General features: G+C 43.6%; 6 protein-coding genes across 6 annotated transcripts; 4 read left to right on the top strand and 2 right to left on the bottom strand.

Annotated features, from left to right (window-relative positions):
* Positions 1-2692: 2692 nt before the first annotated feature.
* EAF02_002743 (uncharacterized protein) lies at positions 2693-4975 on the bottom strand. The gene is made up of 2 exons (XM_038898791.1): positions 4131-4975; positions 2693-4081 (listed from the first exon to the last, which is right to left on the bottom strand). Exons 1-2 carry the CDS (start codon positions 4735-4737, stop codon positions 2991-2993), a joined length of 1698 nt encoding a protein of 565 aa, XP_038761079.1. The 5' UTR covers positions 4738-4975; the 3' UTR covers positions 2693-2990.
* Positions 4976-5272: 297 nt separating this feature from the next.
* EAF02_002742 (uncharacterized protein) lies at positions 5273-6074 on the top strand (the record flags this gene model as incomplete). Its single annotated transcript, XM_038898790.1, has 4 exons — positions 5273-5746; positions 5796-5854; positions 5905-5969; positions 6022-6074. The coding sequence occupies 4 exons, from the start codon at positions 5273-5275 to the stop codon at positions 6072-6074; spliced, it is 651 nt and encodes a 216-aa protein (XP_038761078.1).
* A 631-nt stretch (positions 6075-6705) lies between these two features.
* Positions 6706-8182, top strand: EAF02_002741 (uncharacterized protein). The gene is made up of 4 exons (XM_038898789.1): positions 6706-6776; positions 6830-7477; positions 7737-7819; positions 8023-8182. Exons 1-2 carry the CDS (start codon positions 6753-6755, stop codon positions 7418-7420), a joined length of 615 nt encoding a protein of 204 aa, XP_038761077.1. The 5' UTR covers positions 6706-6752; the 3' UTR covers positions 7421-7477; positions 7737-7819; positions 8023-8182.
* A 138-nt stretch (positions 8183-8320) lies between these two features.
* EAF02_002740 (uncharacterized protein) lies at positions 8321-9825 on the top strand (the record flags this gene model as incomplete). The annotated part of the gene is made up of 2 exons (XM_038898788.1): positions 8321-8406; positions 8458-9825. 2 exons carry the CDS (start codon positions 8321-8323, stop codon positions 9521-9523), a joined length of 1152 nt encoding a protein of 383 aa, XP_038761076.1. The 3' UTR covers positions 9524-9825.
* Positions 9826-10048: 223 nt separating this feature from the next.
* EAF02_002739 (uncharacterized protein) lies at positions 10049-12700 on the bottom strand. Its single transcript, XM_038898787.1, has 3 exons — positions 12535-12700; positions 11316-12391; positions 10049-11262 (listed from the first exon to the last, which is right to left on the bottom strand). The coding sequence occupies exons 2-3, from the start codon at positions 12368-12370 to the stop codon at positions 10536-10538; spliced, it is 1782 nt and encodes a 593-aa protein (XP_038761075.1). The 5' UTR covers positions 12371-12391; positions 12535-12700; the 3' UTR covers positions 10049-10535.
* Positions 12701-13002: 302 nt separating this feature from the next.
* Positions 13003-17802, top strand: EAF02_002738 (uncharacterized protein; the record flags this gene model as incomplete). The annotated part of the gene is made up of 5 exons (XM_038898786.1): positions 13003-15103; positions 15385-15692; positions 15741-15914; positions 15963-17220; positions 17300-17802. The coding sequence occupies 5 exons, from the start codon at positions 13003-13005 to the stop codon at positions 17800-17802; spliced, it is 4344 nt and encodes a 1447-aa protein (XP_038761074.1).
* Positions 17803-18566: the final 764 nt, after the last annotated feature.

Raw genomic sequence — 18566 nt, 5'->3', positions numbered from 1 at the left:
GATGGCGGTAGGTCCAAGTGCTGGAGCTCCTGAAACGGGACTCTAGAGCAAGTCGAAACGAGTTGGGGATGTACACATGTAAACCTGTAAACATGTAAACAAATACAAAGCAAGTAAGTAAGTAGTAAACAAATTTTTCCCTTGGGCCGTAAGTAGGTACTGTACTCAGAAGTCTCTTTTACAAGTTTTTATTTGCTTTTACTTTTCTTCTTCTTCTCGGTTGCATGGAGACTCGAGAGAGGCAGGGAGAGGGTCATGGAGTAATAAATTCTCGGACTGGGTTTTTACAATCGAACCTAGATTCTGGATTCTGGATTTCTAAATGTACGGAGTATACCACCAGTACCTACTTATCTGAACGGGCCACTGGCTAAATAGCTATTCGACCGAGTAGCCTCAAAAGAATTTGCATCAAGCTCTTCTTCTCACTCGTAGAACCATTTTTTTTTCTTCTTCTTCCTTTCTTTGTAATTCTAGGCTCCATACACTGGTGTACCGTAGTAGATAATTAGATTTGGAAGTATGTACAGTAAGTATGTGGAAGGGATCCATACACACATACCTACCGGTACCTACATCGATAGGTACTAAAAAGACGGTCGAGAATGCCCATGTGAAGTGGCATTTCGACGGCGTGTTTGATGTTTGATATTTGATGGAGGGCCGGTGTGTAATTGGTACGGTACGATGGATTAGTTTAGGTGCTGGAGAGTGGGTGGGCTAGGTACATACTGTAGCGGATAGTCGATGAGATAGATGGTGTGGTAGCGTGGAATGGAGGTTTGGTTTGTGGGCGGATGGGATGGGTGTTGGGTGTTGGGTGGGTGATGGATAATGGATACTGATATTGGTGTGCTGGAGCATGGTCGGATGTACCGGTCGGTCATGTAAGGCGTATGTATGTACGGAGGTTGGAAGGGTAATAAGTAATATAAAATGCACCTAAATGTGTCCCCACCTTTGGCCTTTAAACGAATCAAATCATATCACTGGTTGAAAATTTATATAATGAATTCTAGATAGTAAAAGTAGGTATTGTAAAAGTTATGTTTTATTCAAAATTATTAGATTCGATTGGATTTGAAATTCGAATTCTTATTCTAAACCTATTTAGAATTTATAAAAAGCTTTAAAAACTTCAAATACTAAAAAATTATCAAAATTAATAAAAAGCAAGTAAAAGCTTCAAATATTAAATTTTAGAAAGGAACAGCTCAATATCTATTCAAATTGCTTAAAACAGCAATAAAATCTATAAAAACAGCAAGATTTAGTAAAAGTGGGGTTTACATTATTTATCCTTACAACCTTCGTACCGGATCGGTGTGATATATATTTTACTGTACATACGAGTAATCTATCTGTAGATACCTACGGAGTACCTAACACTACATGCGTTACAGTGGTCAAAATGTGAAAATTGTTAGTGATAGCTTCCAAGGTCGAAAGGGCCCAGCAGGCAGTGCAGATGTTAATGTAAATATAAACATCAAAATCATTCGAATCATCAAATCGAAGCCCAACAATCAACAGCCAATAAAAACGACAGAGGTTAACTTTCCACTACGGAAGATTGGATACGGAGATATAATGACCATGCCTACGACCATCCAATAACAAACCGAGCAAGTACCGGTGAGCCGGCGTAGCCAACTAACTAATCACAAACTGGACTACGATACGAAGTACGAATTTGTAAACGTAAGGCTGTGACGCAATCATCAAGTTTCTCGCAGTTGCAACTACGGAGTACAAGAGATAATTCAACTTCTAAGATCACAGAGGAGAGTAGGAATAAGGTTCCGGTGTTTGGAAATTCCGTGAACAAACAAACGGGTTGGTGATTTCCGGCGCTTCCTTCACGTATGCAGTACGCATGGAGGGTTTCTAGGATCGGGGTTTCGCTTGGTGAGTTTGGAAGTGTATGTGTGTGTACGGATGTGTGTATCTGTTAAAACTGGTTTTGATTGAACTTTGGGTTGGATGGGCATGGCCGTGAGATTTATAGGTGTTTGGTTGTTGGCTGTTGGTTTTATGGTGTTGGTGGTGTGGGCGATGATTATGATTATGAAGGCTGTGCTGGTTTGGTATATTTGAATGTTCCTCTAGACCTACGATTGATTGACCGGCGAGCCTTATGAGCCAGTATTCTCTTGACCGTAGACCGAGTGGTACTCGATGGGAGGATAACAGAAGTTGCAGATGAGTGTTGTAGATGTGATGTAATGTACTCGTGAATTGAACATTTCTACCATTTACGATTGCGTTTTTGATGACAATGTCGGGTCGTTGAAGAAAATAAGTTAGGATTGGAAAGAGAGAGGTTAATATGTGTGTAGGCATTCTGTAAATGACAATTCGAGCATTACGCGATCTCGGATAGTTTTCGGTAGGTAGTTAGGGGATCAGATGAGATGAGATTTAACGATATGGGATGATCAGACGGATGAGACTGCTATGATCCTTCGAAGTAAGATTCACGATACTGAGGTTGAGATGAGATGGTAAAGTATCTACTCCTGTTGCTTTCAATCAGGATACACAGCATTTATATAGGTATATATCATTTCAATTATCATACATTATGTAGGTATGAGGGACTAGTATTGGGATTCATAGAACAGACTTCTCCCATCCCGTTGTTTCGATCGGTAGGCTGGATTCATTCAATGTAGTGTATTGTTGATGTAGCCTAGTATTGTATGCTCTGGTATTCTACAATATAATTACATTCCAGGGTTATGCATGTATGTGCTAATCTAGATCAGCTTTCTACCGCTTATCTTTGCTCATATGAAGGAGAAATACATCATGATTTGAGCCCTTTCTAATTCATATCCGTATCCGTATCCAAATCCAAATCCATGATCTCATCCATGATCTCATCCATGCTCCTATCCCATCCCATATGCTCAACTCAAGAACCCTCATCTCATATGTGAGAAAAGCATTAGATATATAGGGGTATTTAGCAGCCTAATTATGTTACTCTACCCTCTAGGTTTCAATTTCGTCCACCCACTCGTTCCAGTTTTCTTGTCTTGGTCTTTGTCTTTAGCCGCTTTGGCTCTAACATACCTTTCTCTTTCTCTCCTCTCCTTATCAGTAACATTCGCAAGACCAAATGGAAGCCTCTCAGCAATAACCGCATTGATACCAGTCCCCTCGCCAACCATTTCAACTGCATCCATCACTGTTCTCATACTCATAAAACTCTGCATTCCAGCCGTATAATCCCTCTCCTTGCTGGTATCAAAAATCACATGCCCCTCGTTTCTAGCGCCCACCACAACTCCATCGCTACGCATTTCGTCCTCTATTGCCCACGCATCTTGGCTCAAAAGCTCCCATTCTGCATTTGCTACTTCGCTCATGAGCTTATTCTTTAGTATGTCGGCCATTTGGTTTGGACGTGGAAGCTTGAAACCTCGTATGAACTCTGCACCTTCTGCGCTCCCTAGGAATGAGAATGCAGACCCATGACTGGCCCATCCGATAGATGAGCGCCCAGGTTTGTGAGTGTTCTTGTCTTCACTTTCCACGTACCCCTTGGAATCGAGGCTTTTGGGTGGAGCAGGGCTGGGAGATTCGGAGCGTGGCTTTGGCGGGAGACGAGGTTTATCGCCTATGAGCAATTTCCATAGATTCTTTCCTATGTTACAGATGTCTTCAAAGCTTGTGGTATCACTGTCTCCTACAGAAACCCCTTGGCTTTTACACAGCCAGGCAACATTGTAAGCGAGAAGGATTGCCCCTTCGAGGAAGGAACTATGGGCTACTGAATCCTCGTTCACTAATATGGGAAGAGGCTTGTTGATCCATAAGGGTCTTGGTCGAGGTTGATAGGTATTTTCGGTATGGCGAGAGGTGGAGGGACTATTGCTTGATGAACTGGTTCCGCCAGGAAATGGTACATTGGTATGCATGTATGAGGAAGATAAAGAAAATATCGTAGGACGAGGATAATCGCGATGAGGAAGGGTTATTTCTGCAGGTAATCGAATAGCGAGATAATAAGTAGCTAGCATGAGGACATGCGCGATGTGAGACAAGGAGGTAGATATTTGGGCTGGACTTGCAGCTGCAGACCATGATTAGCATTGTTTCTGTATACGGAAAAGGGGACATACTGTTCATCAACCTCAGGTCTACTATGTTGACGCCAGCTATTCTATATTCATCTCCTCCATTGCTCCCTTTAAATCTTTGAAGCCCATACAAATTGGCAGATTCATAACAAAGATAAGCCCTGGACTCCCCGATAAAGTCATATGTCTGGTTCCACCTGTATTTCGTCCGCTGAGTGGAACCCTCAACTGCTTCTATCTGCTTGATCCTACGAGCCTCAATTCCCTTTGAAGCCGATGTAAGTTCCGCCTTCCTGCGGTCATTGGCAATCTTCTTCTTGTTGCGCTCCTCCTTTGCTCGCTCCAGGTTTGCTTTCAACTCATCTGCATGAGCAATAATTTGATTCGTGCGGTCTATACTTCTTTCCCGCTCAGTAACCAACGCATCATAGTTCGACTGGGTGACAGCCGCAGATTCTTCATTACTATATTTCCCCGCCTTTGAAAGGGGTAGCGGGTAGCGCCTGCTGATATCTCGATCAATCGCATCCTTTTCCAGGTGAATGCCAGCGGTTTGTACTCGAAGCTCGTATAGTTGGTTGCGCGCATCCGTGGGGCAAAGAAATGGCAGTTTATGTCCGCCTGTTCGAAAACATATATCACACTGCATCTCGTGCAGCTTTTGATAAAGGTTCGTTGTAGAGAAGTTGTAGGATATGATGTAGGTAGTTAATAATTCTAAGCTATCAAAGGGTGCAGGTTTAGTCTATTCTAGGGAGGCATGTAATACATAATGTGCTATGCAAGAAAGATTTGATAGGAAGAACCTCAATGAATTATGGATATATCAAAGAGCATTTGAAGTTGAAGAGTAGTTATATATTCGAGCAATTAGGTACGGGGGTGTATGAAGGTACGTCAGGCTGAATGACCTCAGAACAATGGATTCATTGCCTCGCCTTATCTTGACTCGCTTGCTTATCTAGTGCTTATCTAGTCAACCACATGACCAGGCGTCAGCTTCGCATTTCCCAAACAAGGCTGTCTCCACTGCAAAGGCTGTTGAACTTAAAAGCTGACCTCACTATTACGGCAGCTACGACGGTAATACTATCGGCTTCATTGGTTCTTCCGTTTCTGCCAAAGCTTCCTTGTGAACCGATTCTTAGCTCATTCTTAGCGATTATCATTATTCATATTTCCTGATGTCTCAAGTAAACCACTCTCCTCCAAAAACCCCGCGTCGTCCAATTATGGCTATTGTAAATGAAAAGCTCGCGGAGAAATCAGCCGCCAGAGGTACTCCAAATACACCAGCTCTCACACCTTCTTCTAAACTACCTCAAAAGATTCGAGGTGTTAGTCCAAGTCTGCAATATCCCCCCAGCATTCAAGCTCCTACCACGCAATCCCCAATCTCTTCCCCTCTCAAGAGGTCACACGTGTTACAGCATCACAACCACGCCGATGATGTTGGCGAAGATGATGTAGATATGGCACCGCAAGTAGAACCAGAAGCCGGGTCAGACGAGACAATGATCAGTCTAGATGCCCCGAATCCCAAGAGAGACATTCCTCCGAAGAGCTGGAGTGAATTTGAACAACGCTACGCGACGGCTATCCAGGAATTGAGCGACGACGAGAACCGCTTGATTGAGGAGTTCCAGCATCTTTCTGACGTTAGTTCTTCGATCTGATTTGTATTACCAAAACTAATGATACTTGAAGGCTTTCGGTATCTGGGCAGAGGCTGCGGCGGAACGAGACAATGGGAGGGCATGGAAACGGCAAGTTGCATTTATTGATCGTTCGCAAGGAGCTACTGACTTTGTTATAGTTTGAAGACAAGAGAAAGATATGTACAGATACAGGAAAAGTCACTGGAAGACAAGAAGCTGCATTGTAAGTCGCTCTACAATCACTTCTCTTTTCCATGCTAAACCTTGTCCTTCAGATATAAAAGTTGTCGAGGCATTCAAGCAGGCTCTTCAACTATTCGGAGAGTGACTACTCGCTTTGCTTTTCGTTTTTACATGTTATAATCATAGACTTGATTTTGTAGAAGCCATATCTTTGCTCTATATGGCTGGGACATGAGGCGCAATGAGGGACTGGCTGTGATGGATATTGGTTAGATACCCTCTCCTGTTCGCTTATATATCGCAATAATAGCTATCGTACAGATCATAATCACAATTGCGAGAAAACATTTCGCTTCAGTAAAATACTTTTCCTTCTCTGCATATCTCATTGTTTCAATTGAAGTATCTCTCGGTGACAATTTTGTGATGGTCGTAGGAGGTCTTTAACATTTAAGCAATGTAAGATTACCATGGATATCCTTAGAAAAGCTGAACCATACTCGCCTTCTTGGAAAGTTTTAATATTCTCTGGGTCATGTCATACCATGCAGGTGACTTGAAGAAGTTTCGAAATCCCTTTCTATTCAGCACAATGAAATGGTGGTGGCCGACCGCGCAAATGTTTATGTGATCTCCCACGTTGATGTCTCAGTTTCGTTTGTGGGTCCTCAGCTTTCGCGCTAGATTATACGCTAGAGTGATTCGGTCACCGTAGTCTACCATAAATTTTCGAAAACTTTCTCTATCCCAGGCTGAAGCTTCTCATCATCAACCAACATGACCACACAAACACCCGCGACCACGCTCTATATTGCGCGTCGCCATGTCTGCGCCGGAGATTACACAGGTTAGTCCATATGATCTACTATGTTGCTTTCTAAAATGCTAATGAAACTTTAGGATGATCTCTTAGCTTTCCATGCCGCTCACCTTGGCGATACTTCAACTGAACATTTCGCGCAACAATTCTTGGGTCCTGTGGAGGATTACTATGAAGAAGAGGTTGACGATGACGGCCTTGGGTACTATCCTGACGGAGTCAAAAGAACTTTGACGGATGAACAAATCGCAATCTTTCGACATTCGGAAATCCAGGCCATTCTTCGAAAGCGCAGGCATGCTGCAGAGTCCAATGAGACTAGCAATGAGCAACCTCAATCTGAAACCCCAAGAACCGTCCGTACAGAAAAGGTCGAGGCCGAGGAAGAAGATGGGGAGATTCCTGAAAGTTTTTCGCATCCAGAGCCAATCGGACCCGTGCGACCAATTAAAAAGTCGAAAAAGGAATTGAAGAAAATACAAAAAGCGCAAGAAGCCAAAGAGAAAGGTTGGTTTAAGCAAAACGTCAAGCCCGATTTACGAAAGAGGACGTGGGATAAAGTTGAGAAATCTATTGGGTCTCTTGCGTATGACGATGATGAGAGTGGTGGTAATAGCCAGGCCTCAAGTTCAGCGCCGCAAAGAAGAAAGATCACTTATGATGATTCTTGAGCAATCCACAGCTTGACTCTAGTCAATGCTTCGATGATAGCTTCCTAATTTCAAAAGGTCAGTAATTATTTATTTCAATCTGTTCGCGTCACCGACCTAAAATGATGAAAACTTTCGTATCGTCATCCTTAGTCTGAGCTGGCAATTATATTTGTGGTTCTCGGCTTGCTTTGGCTTGCCTTGGCTTGTCGATGTATTTCTCTTGTATACATTGCTGGTCTTGATGAGACATAATCTTCTCTCTGAAATAATGTTGAAGCTTTCACCTCTACATCGTTATGCACAAGCTTTGAGAGCCCCTTATTGATTGTAGTAGTTGCCAACTCTTGTCACGAATCTCATGTTGGCGTGATATAATTCATTGTCCATGTCAAATCCGCACGATACACTTTTCTTCAGGTATGCATCAAGCATTTCATTTTCATTATTTCCCCTCGCTTTTATGATGACAAAGGGCCATGAGGCCTGAATAATCCCAGCTCGTCGAGTGCCTCACATTAAACGCAGAGTGCATACTGAGAGAAGAAACCCGTTCTGAAAAGCTTTCATAATATTTGTCTTTGCAATCAATTTCAATTCGATGTGCTGACAGTTATTTCTAGCTCAAAATTTTACATCAGTATCAGCACTTGGCTTGAGATCATACAGAACAACGCTTGGGAGAAGTGTGATGTACGAAGGAGTGTAAATGCGCAAAGAATGGCGGAATATTTGCATTTACCTAGGGAATTTTGTCTGAGAGGTGGATCTGGGAATATTCATTCAATAGGTATTAGAAATAAGCTAAGGCTGGCTTGCAGCCGCCTCATAAATCTGGTATCAATACATAGATCCAAGCTCCTGCTTCTTGCAATGCAACAATTCTGACCACCAAATCGTTCTATCACCAATCTTTCGAAAATGAGTGATCCTCCAAGTTATGACCATGACCTACTAAATCGGCTCAATGCTTTGAAGAAATCCAGTATTCAGCTCGACGCATCCCCGTAAGCAAGAAACCAATACAAACTATATATGAACACATGCTAAGCTCTCAGTCGTCCACCACTAAATGTTTTTGTAAAAGAGTCGACCCCCGAAGCAGACTTGTCTGAGAGACTGCGTAGCCTACGAAACGGTACACCATCAAGATCTGGCACCAGTGAAGCATCCGCGCCCGCTAGCACCACATTGCCTTCACAACAATCCAGTTTTTACAACCAAACCACGTCAAGTGATGCTGTTCCCCTGTTTTCAGATGATATCCACGAGGATAAATCTTTGGACGACCTTCTAGCAGAACTGGGATCTGGTTCTGAGTGGTTGAATCCTGATGATCCGAATGATATTCAAAAACTTCTTGATGAGGCTAAGAAAGCTTTGCCAGATCGTGATGATGTTGCTACAGATGAAGAGACATCAAAGGGTTCTTCTGAGGAGAAGACTCGGAAGACTAATGTCTTGACTAGTGGTCTCGATATGTCTGTGTTTGCCATAGATGACGATGAGGCTGGGGAACCTAGGAATAACACCAAACAGATCGAGGGCTTAGAGGACGAATCACGTGAAGTGCAGGATATTGTTGCCAGGCTGTTGGATGAGGTAAACTTAGAGAGAGGAGCCGAGGATGAAAGCGAAGCAGAGGATTCCCAAGGAACTAATGCCATGAACGCGGATGCGGGTGGAAAATTCTCATCTTTCCCCAAATACAAGCAGGATGACGATGCCGAACCAAATTTTACCCTCCCATCCGCACCCTCCACGCTCCCGGAACCGAGCAGGAAATCGATCGATTTCGAAGACGATATTACTGCGAGATTGGCTGCGCTGAAGGGTCTTGGTTCTACGACTGTTAACGATCTTGGGTTACCTTCTGCACCGACTACTAAACCGGTTGCTAAAGTGGCGAAAGAGTCGAAGGGGAAAGCTGGAGGACTAAAGAAATATACGGATGAGGAAATGGATACGTGGTGTATTATTTGTCAAGATGATGCGACGATTCAGTGTGTGGGTTGTGAGGGAGACTTGTATTGTGCGAGATGTTGGAAGGAGGGACATATGGGGGTTGATGCCGGGTGGGAGTTTAAGAGACATCAGTGGCGGAAATGGGAACGTCCTGGTTAGTTGGTTGGGGTTGGGAGAGGGATAGAATGATAAATGGGGGGTTTTCAGTTACGCTGTTGATATAGATTCTTGTTTATGAGTGATGTGCATCCCGCTTTTGAATTAAAGAAGAGCTGGTATTGCTGCCGTCATAAGGCTGGAATGATATAGATCTCAATTGAAATATCAACGAACGCAATATAAGCCATCGCCCAGAATCATAACATACCAAGCGGATTATGACATCGTGCTGACTGATCAAAGTCAATACATTTTTTGCAGCTGCAGATATTTACACGGAGTTGAACAGACTTATTATTAGGATAGATGAACAAGCTGGTTGGTTTAAATATCTCATTTTTGTAAATGTGCTGTTTATTTATGAAAATACAATTTTTACAATAACAAATCATCTGGATATTGAGACGAAGATAATGCTGATGCTGATGCTGAATATAAACAGATAGAAGGGGCAAGGGAAAACATCAGATGGACAAACGAATCAAGCAGGCGAAACAAATTTGCAGCTGTAGGTAGGACATAAGGCTTTATGCTCTGGAGCTTTATGATTGGAATTAGGATAGGCTGTGGTCAACCTTCACACACGATCAATGACTGGAGACGTTTCAGTCGCCACGGAATGAGTGAATATAAACAATTAAATTTTGCTGTTGCAGTGTGCTAAAAACAATCCCGTCCCCCTTCCTGCTACCATACCGCCGGGACCATACCCTCGTCCTACCAATTTCTCGATTGGCGGCATTAATTGCAATCGTTTGAGAATTCGAAAGACATGCATTTCCCCTCACGTATTACCGAGTTCACATATACGCAGTGCAGAACTGAAAAACAAAATCCTCAAACCAATCGCGTGTATACTATACAAGATGCAAATCCCTAAATCAACTCCGTCCTTTTTTCCAATCTTGTCCAGATCCATCCGCCATCCGCCACCCACCCGACCAACCATCCATGGATCCAAAATAAGAAGATTGCAATTTCAGAAAGAAAAGATTGAGGTCGTGGTAGAGAACTAATCGTCGTTATGATCGTCATCACCGCGAATTCCTCGACCAGCAGCACCACTACTAGTATTCTTCGTTTTGCCACGGATATCTTGCCACGTGGCACCGAATCTCCTACCAGTACTAGCAAGAAGGCCTTCTTCCTCATCAGCCTCAGCATCTTCATCAATCTCGCTAAGGTCCAATTTGGGAGTTCGGAACAATGCCGTAACGAAGACGATCAAAAAGATTGCGAGGAAGACAAATTGAGCCCAAAATGCAAGAGCACCGAAGAATGGGAAGTTGACGGTAACTCTATTGAGGAAAGTAGACACAACGCTAGGTGTGCAGACCTTTTCGGCACCCTCGCCCGAAGAAAGCTCACTGCATGTTTTGATCAACTCTGGGTGGTTGCTACAATCTGGTTGGTCGCCAGGAAATTTAGTAGGGTTGGCGCAGAATGTTTGGGCACCATAAATTGCGTATTGTGGTGCTATTAACATGGCGATTGAGTAATTTATCGCGAGTATGATCAAAGTTAACATGACGGTCGCCATGAGGAGAGCTTGTGGAGAGGTATGTCCCTTTCGTATTTCAAATAGTTTTACCCATAAGAATCGAAGACCGATAGCGGCGATTCCTGTGACTGAACTACTGAAGAGGAATAGGACTAATAGTGCCATCAAGACATAGTCAATTGGGAAGACTATAGATGACTTGACGAAAATCCAATTGATCGGCTGGAAGATATTGATACTAGGTATGAATTAGCCAAAAACTTTCAACGGACCAGGTCAAGATTATCTTACCTTCCTAGAATGTAACCACAATGTTGTTTACAGAATGAGTTTTTCGCCTTATCAATTCCTGTAATGAGCATAGAAACCCATATAACCAGGGAGAGAATAAGAAGCAGTATTCCTCCAATCAATTTGAGAGGTCTGAAGATTGCGCAAGTCTTGGTCCATGCTCTCACGATAAAGCTCTTCCCTTCTCCACGAGCTTCTGCGGCTAGACGTTCTCGTCTAACCAGAGTGCGCTCTTCACGATGCAAGGCTTCCAATTCTCGCTGGTCTTTAGCCGACAATCCGCCATCTCTCCCAGCATTTCGTCCCTCTAGTTGACGTTGTCGTTCTCTGTTTTGCTCTAGAGCTGATGCTGTTGTTTCTGAAAGCTGTGGCGCGCTGATTGAAGGTGAAGATTTGATGAAAGATATGGGTAACAATGCCAATCCAACAGATGTGTAAAGTATGTATAACAACGTGCCCAATGAAATCAATAGGCCCAATGCGAAAGTTAAGGCACGCTCTCCGTGGTTCTCAGCCAAAAGACGTTTGAAGTAGTCTAGATCCATATCGGATCCACGATTCTTTGCGACAGGTACAAAAAATCCAACCAAGAACAAAATCACGACCAGGACAACAAAAAATAGTGTGTACTTTGCGGCACTGAGGAATCTCTGGCCGAATGTCTGCGTGCCTTCCTCCGAATCGATTTCATCGTATTCTTCGTAAAAGAAGTATGTGAATGGGATAACAAGAAGGCATAGAACGGCATCCAAGCTGTATAATGCATAGTAAACAATTTTTAGAGTTAGGAGGATGTTGTGGACAGTCTCGGGAGTTGCCCAGTCTTTCTTTGCACCAAGCTTCGAGGTCGTCGAGCTGACAAGAGCAATATCAACAGGAAGAAGTAGAACCGTTGCCAATAGGGAGGTCAATGTGATAATCGTGACGGTAGAAACCAGAGCTGAGCGGTCGCGTGGTGTTTGATACGTATAGGTAAAAATAGCTGCTATTAGAGCTACGATGCCTACAGCAACGGCATACGCAACCCATATAAATGCAGTCTGTATGAGCGCCATGTTGCAGGCGAGGACTGGATACTAGAATCGCAGATGGATATTAGCAGTGCTTGAATTGTTGATGATATAAATGAATGAGTAGTTGGTGTGGTACGCATGCGGAAACTTAGCAAAGAAAAGGAAAAGACGGTATAAATGACGGGAAGAAGATCATCTTAATATACCTCGCGAATGTATCAAATGGATTTCAAGTATCGATGGTGTTTTTCGATCGATATCGTCACCAAAACACTGTTGGTCTTGTCTTATTCGAAATCAAGAGGAATCCGATCTCGAATATATTAAAATTGTGTTTTATGTTGCTTTGATTTGCTTTGCTTTGTTTCCTGTTATACCAGCTCACCAGTAGTCAATATTCAGGATTCTAGACGTCTGACGTAAATGGGCGTTGGTTGCGGGGATCAGCGTTCAGGACCGCCAGGACCTCCAAAAGCTGCATGAAGGCTTCAAGGGACAGTGATAGGTCAATACAGTCGTCCAGCACCGAGAACGCTAAAATTTGTGTAAATCGCGGGTCGCGACGCACCGACATTTGACTGGACTGATAATCTTGAGTATCCATATCAACAACTTCAACAGAAGTTCGAATTTTACTACGATTTGGTGCTTTTAATGCTTTACTTTAGTCCATAATGCAATGCTATACGGAGCTGACACCTCCTACAGCTGTCACACATTCCTTATCTCTCCCCTTCTTGTCCGCAGATGCCAGAAACCTCGTCGTCGCAAAATCCTCGTTACTACAGATATTTACAACCAAGACCGTATCCGTGGATCTCGACGACCTATCTGGAAAGGATTCTTCGACAGCAAAAGATGACACAAATATTGATCCTAGAGTTAATAACGATGACGGAGTCGAAGACTCTTTTCTCGGCACAGATTCGATTATACAGCGACCAGAATTAGCTCGAACAACGAAACTCGTACTTATAGCTGAATATAACTTATCTGGGACGGTCACATCTCTTGTTCGGGTGAAGACTATATCGTCAAAGACTGGAGGTGAAGCACTTTTAGTGGGATTCAAGGATGCAAAGCTCAGTTTGGTGGAATGGGACCCAGAACGGCCTGGCATATCAACAATCTCAGTCCATTTTTATGAACAAGACGAACTGCAAGGAAGTCCATGGGCACCAAGTCTTTCAGACTGTGTCAATTACCTTACTGTCGACCCAGGAAGCAGGTGTGCTGCATTGAAATTCGGAGCGCGGAACCTTGCAATTCTGCCTTTTAAACAAGACGAAGATGTCAATATGGACGATTGGGATGAGGAGTTGGACGGCCCTCGCCCTACGAAAATTTCACAAAAGACTGCAGCGGAAGATGGAAAGTTAGATACACCATATGGATCCTCTTTTGTTCTACGATTATCTTCACTCGATCCCAACATCATCTTTACAATCCACCTCGAATTTCTGTATGAATATAGAGAGCCAACTTTTGGAATTCTCACGTCTACCATGGCACCATCTTCGGCTTTACTGCAAGAGCGTCGAGATCACTTGACTTATATGGTGTTCACCCTGGATATACATCAAAAAGCGTCGACCACCATTCTTTCCGTTGGAGGGTTGCCTTACGACCTCTTCAGAATCATCCCACTAGCCCCACCTGTGGGCGGAGCTCTTCTAGTTGGTACTAATGAGTTGATACATATCGATCAAGCTGGTAAAGCTAACGGTGTTGCTGTCAACATGTTTGCAAAGCAATGTACTGGCTTCAGTCTTCTGGACCAGTCTGATCTTGACCTTCGGTTAGAAGGTTGCAAAATTGACCAACTATCTATCGAAAATGGAGAGATGCTCATTATACTACATAGTGGCGATATTGCTATCCTGAGCTTTCGTATGGACGGAAGATCGGTCTCTGGCCTAAGCATTCGACGAGTAAGTGCAGAGTTAGGAGGCGCCATATTGACTGGAGCTGCGTCATGTGTAAGTTCTCTTGGCGCAGGATCATTATTCGTTGGAAGTGAGGTATCAGATTCTGTCATTCTAGGCTGGACTAGGAAGTCGGGACAAACTTCACGTCGGAAGTCAAAGCTTGACAGTTCAGCAATAGCTGAAGTTGATGAATCCATGCTTGAAGATGAAGATTTAGAAGATGATGACGATGATCTGTACGGCGATGGACCCACAATCACTCATGCTACTGCAAATATTACTGCATCAAACAGTAAAACGGGTGACTACACATTTCGTATACATGATTCCATGGTCAACATAGCACCAATCACAAACATCGTGTTCGGAGAAACCGCATTGAGTTTGGGTAAGGAAGAAGAGCTAAAACTTAGCGGTGTTCAGAGCGAACTTCAGCTCGTAGCTGCTGTCGGTCGTGAAAAAGGAGGCTCCTTGGCAGTCATTAATCGTGAAATCCAACCAAACGTCATAGGCCGATTCGAGTTACCAGAAGCTCGTGGTATATGGACCATGAGCACAAAGAGACCGGCACCGAAAGGATTACAAGTGAATAAGGAGAAATCTGTCACTAGCGGTGACTATGGCGTCGATGCTCAATATGATAGACTAATGATAGTTTCCAAAGCTTCTGATGCCGAAGATGCTATTGACGAATCTGCTGTATATGCGTTAACGGATGCCGGTTTTGAAGCTTTAACCGGGACAGAATTCGAACCAGCCGCTGGATCCACAATCGAAGCTGGTACGCTTGGCAATGGCATGCGTGTTGTTCAAATTCTAAAGTCTGAAGTGAGAAGTTATGACGGTGGTAAGTTCGCACCTTTCCTTGAATCATACCCCTTTCAACTCGTGTGGTCGGATGGATGGGCATGTAGGCTGGGACAAGTCTTGGGGAAATTTTTTATTTTCCGCTTATATGTTTTCGCCGTCCGGGGCGCTATCTGGAAATCTATCATATCCTATAGCAACAATGAAAGCGAATTATCAACATTACAACTGTGCCTCATGCAATCTGTTCCCTGCGACATGCCTCTTCGCGCCACTATATGATTAATTAGAAGCGTAACTGACTCTGTATCTGTGGTGTAGATCTTGGTCTTGCACAAATATTGCCGATGCTCGATGATGAGACGGGAGCAGAGCCGAAGATCATCAGTGCAAGCTTCGCAGATCCATTTCTCCTACTAATAAGAGACGATGCGAGCATTTTTGTTGCACAATGTGACGACGACAATGACCTTGAAGAGATAGAAAGGGTTGATGATATTTTGCTTTCTACGAAATGGCTGACTGGCTGTTTGTATGATGACTATAGCGGAGCTTTCTCCGATGGCAAATCGAACAAGGCAGGGGAGAATGTTAAGATGTTTTTACTTAGTGCGGGTGGAGCACTGCACGTGAGTTTTCTTCCAAACTTTCCACGGTTCAATTCCTAATACTTTCAGATTTACGCACTGCCCGATCTTTCTAAGCCAATTTATGTCGCGGAAGGAATATGTTTTGTTCCGCCTGTGCTTTCAGCCGATTATACAGCCAGGAAATCGGCAGCTCGGGAAACCTTGACAGAGATATTAGTAGCTAACCTAGGAGATTCTGTTTCTCAATCCCCTTATCTTATTGTAAGAATCTGCACTTGAATCTACTCCTTTATGTACTAACTGATTTAGCTTCGACCCTCAAACGATGATCTTACCATCTATGAACCGTTCCGAATAAAGTCTGCGTCTCCGGATCTTCTCTCATCTACACTTCAATTTCTGAAGATACAGAACATGCATCTGACACAAGCTCCTGATGTGTCTGCTGAAGAGCAGGCCGATGGAGCTCAACAGACCAGCGATAAGCCAATGCGAGCTATCTCAAATCTCGGTGGGTACAGTACTGTCTTCATGCCAGGCGGATCTCCAAGTTTCATCATCAAGAGCTCTAAAACAGTACCCAAAGTTCTCAGCCTGCAAGGAACAGGAGTTCGCAGTCTTAGTAGTTTTCATACCGAAGGTTGTGACAGAGGATTCATCTATGCCAACACAGAGGGAGTCGCCCGCGTAGCACAATTCCCACCAAATACCACGTTTGCCGATATTGGAATGGCCCTACGAAAGATTGAGATAGGTGAAGATGTTCACGCTGTGGCATATCATCCACCGCTACAAACATATGTTATAGGTACAAGCACCTTCACGGACTTTGAATTGCCCAAAGATGATGACCACCGCAAAACTTGGCAAGAGGAAAACATTGCCCTGAAGCCATCAATCGAAAAAAGCTTTCTCAAATTAATCAGCCCCGTGAACTGGTCCGTCATCGATACCATCGAACTTGAACCCTGCGAACTCATAACCTGCATAAAAACGATGAATCTGGTGATATCAGAAGTCACCAACGAGCGTAAACACTTGATTGCCGTTGGAACAGCTATAACCAAAGGAGAAGATCTCGCAACCACTGGTCGCCTCTACGTTTATGATGTCGTTACCGTTGTTCCAGAACCAGATAGACCTGAGACAAACAAAAAATTAAAACTGATCTCTTCTGAGATCATCACTCGTGGTGCCGGTGGTCCCGTAACTGGTCTTTCCGAAATTGGAACTCAGGGTTTCATGCTTGTTGCGCAAGGCCAAAAATGTATGGTCAGAGGTCTCAAGGAAGATGGCACAAACTTGCCAGTTGCATTTATGGATATGAATTGCTATGTTACTTCTGTCAAGGAATTACCTGGTACCGGTCTCTGCGTAATGGCGGACGCTTTGAAAGGTGTTTGGTTTGCGGGATATACGGAAGAACCGTACAGGATGCTACTCTTTGGAAAGAGTGCTGCGAAGATGGAAGTACTGTGTGCAGACCTATTACCAGATGGAAAAGATCTGTTTATTGTGGCTGCAGACGCTGATGGGAACTTGCATATTATGCAATATGATCCTGAACGTATGTTCTGATTTTCATTCCATTTCCTGTTTTCTCGGCCAATTGGCTTGCACTAACTCCTTGACTTACAAATACACAGATCCCAAATCTCTCCAGGGCCACCTCCTCCTTCACCGCACCACCTTCTCCCTCGGTGCTCACCACCCCACAACCATGACACTTCTTCCCACCACCCGACCACTACCCCCATTAACCACTGCCCCCTCTCCATCTCCTAGTCCCTCACCTCAAGAAGATACACCCTCTCCTTCTCAACCCCTCCTTCTCACTTCTCGCACCGGCACCCTCGCTCTTCTCTCACCTCTAACAGAATCCCAATACCGACGCTTCGGCACTCTCGTTTCACATCTTACAAACACCCTCTATCATCCCTGCGGTCTCAATCCCAGAGCATACCGAATAGACAGAGATGCAAATGAGGGGATTGTAGGAGGAAGAACTATTATTGATGGAGGAGTGCTAGGAAGATGGATGGAACTTGGGAGTCAGAGGAGAGGAGAAGTAGCTGGAAGGGTAGGAGTTGATGTTTTGGAGTTGAGGGACGAGTTGAGTGGATTACGTGGAGGCTTGAGCTTCATCTAGAGGAGATTATATGTAGAGGTGTGGGTAGTAGTTTGTGGTTAGAAAATGATATGATTTACTGCATTGCATAATCGGGGTTTAAAAAGCGCTGATTGTACAATATAGGGGCAAGCGAGCGAACCCCTATTCAATACTATTTTATCTTTCTTATCCCAAATTCAGTTATCAAATTGCATCCCATTTTCACTTCAAAGACCCCCGACTCAATAATTCAAAATAGTAGGATTAGACTGGGTTTGTTTTGTTTAGCCAGACCCGTTATTATCAAAGTCACATGGTGAGCTTTCCTAGGTTATAGTTCAAGTGAAGGGCATAATATGAATCAAAAGGGGTTGCTATTACAATAATTTCCTCTTTTGTGAAAGAGAGAAAAAAAAATACGCACATGTCAAGTCAAAACTTCAAAATCGCAAATCAATTATATGAGTCTAATTAGAATAGTTGTATAGATTCTGACTGGTTCCATTTAGGAGTAGTCTACCCTTCATAGCTTCAGTCAGAATGAAAGCGCAAGAAAGAAAGGAAGAAAGAAACTACAACATCATGCAATCAATCCAAGTATTCAAATCTGGGGTCGATGCTTCTCTCCTCCTCCAACAACAACAAGAAAACAACAACCACAACACCTAGGATATCACAACACCAACACGAACAACACTCTCTCCTTCATATTCACTCATCACTCCCCCTTTAAAGCATCCTCATAATCTTCCCAATACCTCTGAATCTTGAGCCTTCTATCCATATCCCGTGCTTTGCGAGCC

Source organism: Botrytis sinoallii (genome assembly GCF_014898435.1).
Source record: "Botrytis sinoallii strain Bc 23 chromosome Unknown BSIN_004, whole genome shotgun sequence".
NCBI lineage: Eukaryota > Fungi > Ascomycota > Leotiomycetes > Helotiales > Sclerotiniaceae > Botrytis > Botrytis sinoallii.
The sequence above is the reverse complement of the archived record's forward strand: the minus strand, read 5'-3'. Positions and strand labels throughout refer to the sequence as shown.

Bases quoted from the DNA above. Each gene is read 5' to 3' on its own strand.
- EAF02_002743 (XM_038898791.1), bottom strand. From the start codon at position 4,737: ATGCAGTGTGATATATGTTTTCGAACAGGCGGACATAAACTGCCATTT. The intron at 4,082-4,130 runs GTATGTCCCCTT...CATGGTCTGCAG, and splicing joins AGACCTGAGGTTGATGAACA to CTGCAAGTCCAGCCCAAATA.
- EAF02_002741 (XM_038898789.1), top strand. From the start codon at position 6,753: ATGTCTGCGCCGGAGATTACACAG. The intron at 6,777-6,829 runs GTTAGTCCATAT...ATGAAACTTTAG, and splicing joins CTGCGCCGGAGATTACACAG to GATGATCTCTTAGCTTTCCA.
- EAF02_002739 (XM_038898787.1), bottom strand. From the start codon at position 12,370: ATGGCGCTCATACAGACTGCATTTATATGGGTTGCGTATGCCGTTGCT. The intron at 11,263-11,315 runs GTAAGATAATCT...ATTCATACCTAG, and splicing joins TGTGGTTACATTCTAGGAAG to TATCAATATCTTCCAGCCGA.